The sequence below is a fragment of the Chaetura pelagica genome, unplaced genomic scaffold (genome assembly GCF_000747805.2).
Source record: "Chaetura pelagica isolate M959 unplaced genomic scaffold, ChaPel_1.0 scaffold107, whole genome shotgun sequence".
In the NCBI taxonomy this organism is placed as follows: domain Eukaryota; kingdom Metazoa; phylum Chordata; class Aves; order Apodiformes; family Apodidae; genus Chaetura; species Chaetura pelagica.
In genome coordinates this window covers 3444893-3448212 of record NW_009953979.1, presented here as the reverse complement: position 1 = coordinate 3448212, position 3320 = coordinate 3444893, and the positions used below count along the sequence as shown (strand labels likewise).

The window sequence follows — 3320 nt, the reverse complement described above, 5'->3', positions numbered from 1 at the left end:
GGCAGAAACTATGTCTGCAAAGTGGGTTCAGACCTCCAAGGCAGATGGGGAAGGAGCTGTGCCAGTTCTCAGCCACTTCTTTAGTCTCCATGATAACCACAGAGCTGGCAGCACCAACCTTCCTTGTGTCCCTCCTTGCTCCCCATCTCCAAACGCATCCTGGTGGCACACAAGCGAAAGGGACAGGCCTGAGATGAGCCATGGCAGAGCTGTGCAGGACAGTGGTTTTCCTCCAGATCTGTCCCCAGGCAGACTGTGGCTTCACTGCTCAGGCTCTGCCTCGTACTGCCTCTCCGTGGCAGTGTAGAAGTCCTCAAGAACCGACTGCAGGTACTCGAAGGTGGGGCGATCCTCTGGTTTGTTCCGCCAGCACTTCAGGATGATGTTGTAGAGCTCCGCGGGGCACATGTCCGGGCAGGGCATGCGATAGCCCCGCTCCAGGTTGCGGATCACCTCGGGGTTGGTCATTCCTGGAGGGAAACACAACCCAACAGGAGATGTTCAGCACCCTGAGAGTGAAGATGAGTCTTCCCCATGGCTCACATCCAGGCAGGGCTGGAAGGGCATGAGAGACCATGATGCTGGGACTTACCTGTGCACCATCCCTTCTTCTGGGTTGTGCTCCCCCCTCCATCCCCCTCTCTCCTCCTCAGTTCCCCTCTGTAGGTTTTTACCTAGCAGAGGTATAACTGAGCCTCGTGAAAGCCTTGGAGAGGAAACCCAGCACGGAGACAGGGGTGTGTATCTGGGCACATGTTTATCTGTGCATCTCCAAGCAGAAAGCAGCACTAGGTCATCTGAAGCTGATGCTCACTCATCCCGTATCCGCATCATACCTGGGTAAGGGATCCTGCCATAGGTTATGATTTCTGTCAAGAGGATCCCAAAAGACCACACATCAGATTTGATGGTGAAAACTCCAAAGTTAATGGCCTCTGGTGCTGTCCATTTGATCGGGAATTTGGCACCTGTCCAGAGGAAGCAAAGAGAAATAGCATGTGGAGGTACAGCAACTCCCTCCACTCCTGTGGATACTGGCAACCAGTTCCCCAAAAACTTCACCATGGGGCTGTGATGGGACTTCTTGATGGTAATGTGAAGTTATGGAGATAAGGCCAGAAGAAGGTAATTGCTGCCTAACTCCTGTTTTTATAAGAAAGTGATTTCCACCTGGCATCTATTTGCCTTTCTTGGCTCTTCTTCCAGTGCAATCTAGACTATTTTCTTTTAAAAAAAACCACCTTTTTGACATGTATATGCTCATAAACCTCCATAGATGCTGATGGATGAAGGTCAAATAATGAAAAACCTTAATGCCCTAAGTAAGTAATAATAGTATGTTTATTTAAAAAACAAAACAACAAAACAAGCCTAGGTAAACTTTTTTACTGCTGAAATTAGAGGAATCTACAGTCTTATAACACCTTTGCATCTCTTGTGTCTTTAACAATGGGATCTCAGAAGAGGAGCCAGGAATGGACCAGCTTTGTGCTTGCTAAGGCTGGAGGAGGCAATGCCTGCCCCAGCCCTTGGGCACCCAGCAGCTCTCCTGAGAGACCCATTGCTCCTCAGACACCAACCTGCCGTGGAGAATCATGCAGACCATGGGGTTTCTGTAGACCATACTGTGTGTCTGTGCTGTTCCAAGTAAATGTCTCAAGTAGCTTTGTTAGAAGACAACAACAGTAGGATTTTATTCTGTATAAAACCACTTTTAGGTGAAGAGGGCTGTTCTTACTGAAAGTGTCTGAACGATACAGCAAATTTACATTATCCAGGTCTTAAAGCTGCATATGTATATTAAAACCAGAAAAAGTCCCAGTTTGTTTTATCCACCAGGTCCTTGTTTTGCACACTGTGGGCAGCAATGACCACAAGACTGTAACTTCAGTGTAGCTAAAAGACCTAAAGTTTAGCAAAAAAACAACAACACTAAACCCAAAAGCCCAAAACGCCTTGATAAGTAGGTCCTGAATGTGTAACAGACCACAGAGGAAACCACATTTTTATTTGTAGATATCCTTTCAGGACTGAAAGCCCAAATGCACTGTGTGAAATAAATGTCTTTGTTCTTGCACATCATGTGCAGACCAGGCAGACTGATGAAGGTAGGAAATCCAGCTTATGAAGTGAAAATCATTCAAAGCAGATAGAGGGGCAGTTGTTATTTCAGATTAAAGCTAGCTGGGAAAATGCTGATAGGAACTGTTTTCCACTGGACACGTAGCTCCTTTGGGGATGCTAACAGAAGTATGCTGATTTCACCAAAACTTCTCTTCAAGCTAAAAACTGTCTTAGAAATGGTGACAATCTATCTCACAGTCACCTTTTATATTTCACAAATTACATTTGTGAGTTTTTATTACTTGGATTTAGTTTTACATGTTCAAATGAGTATAATTTACATCAGCAAGTATTTTGGGACAGGAAATTGAAATGTTTTCTGACTTATAAGAAAAAAAATTAATAAATATTTTCTTTCTCCAGAGTATTTTTATGGGGAATTTTAACTTCATCCCAACTCTAGGGGTGGACAGATTTCAAAAATCTGGAAATCTTCTGCCACCCATGCCAGAGTTGATTGTTCAGCTTCAATCCTTTCTGCTTGTGTCACTGCTGCTCTATAAAGACTCTGCAATTTGAATGACACCATGTCACACCATCTCATAATTAACCTCAAAGTACAGCAAAAAAAGTCCTGCAACTAGAGGAATTTGACTTAACCCTGTTGTCAAATGGCTGTAGACAGACCTCTGCACCAAGCATACCAGTTGTCACTTCTCAGGGCCATGTTGTCCTGTCCACCACCAGTTTAGATACTGAGCCCCAGTAAGGGGCTTGGCTTTGCAAATGGAGTAATGAATTTTCATATTAATGTGGGGGATATTGGGGTTTGTATGCAATTTGGGTTGTTTGTTTGTTTGTTTTCTGTTTTGTGGGCTTTGGTTTGTTTGTCTGGGGTTTTTTTTTGGTTGGTTGGGTTGGGTTTGGGGAATTTTTTGTTGTTTTGCTTTGGATGGTTAAGGTAGTCTGTTCCCACAAGAACCACCTACCAAGCTGCAGTCCCTGCCCTGTGTTTTGTAGGTTGTCTCTCTTTTATTGAAGACACCTGATCTGGGCTCATTTTGTCTGGAATATGTGAAACCTGCCTTTAGGTCCGGATTTGTGGCTCCAGATCCCCTCTGCAGCCCTGCAGTGACTGAATTACACTGCTATTTCCTTCCCTTTGGACTGACTCCCTGTGAACACTTGGGCACGGGCAGCAGGTTTCGTTAGTAGAGGCCACATTTCTCCAGGAGCACCATCTGAGATTCAGCAGG

General features: G+C 45.0%; 1 protein-coding gene across 1 annotated transcript in view; it reads right to left on the bottom strand.

Annotated features, from left to right (window-relative positions):
* Positions 1-209: 209 nt before the first annotated feature.
* Positions 210-3320, bottom strand: part of BLK (BLK proto-oncogene, Src family tyrosine kinase) — a 30087-nt gene continuing 26976 nt past the window's right edge. The window contains exons 11-12 of the mRNA XM_010002194.1: positions 837-968; positions 210-470 (exon numbers count right to left, since the gene is read on the bottom strand). Of these exons, the coding sequence (XP_010000496.1) occupies positions 262-470; positions 837-968 (341 nt within the window). The 3' untranslated portion in view covers positions 210-261. The remainder of the gene's footprint in view (positions 471-836; positions 969-3320) is intronic.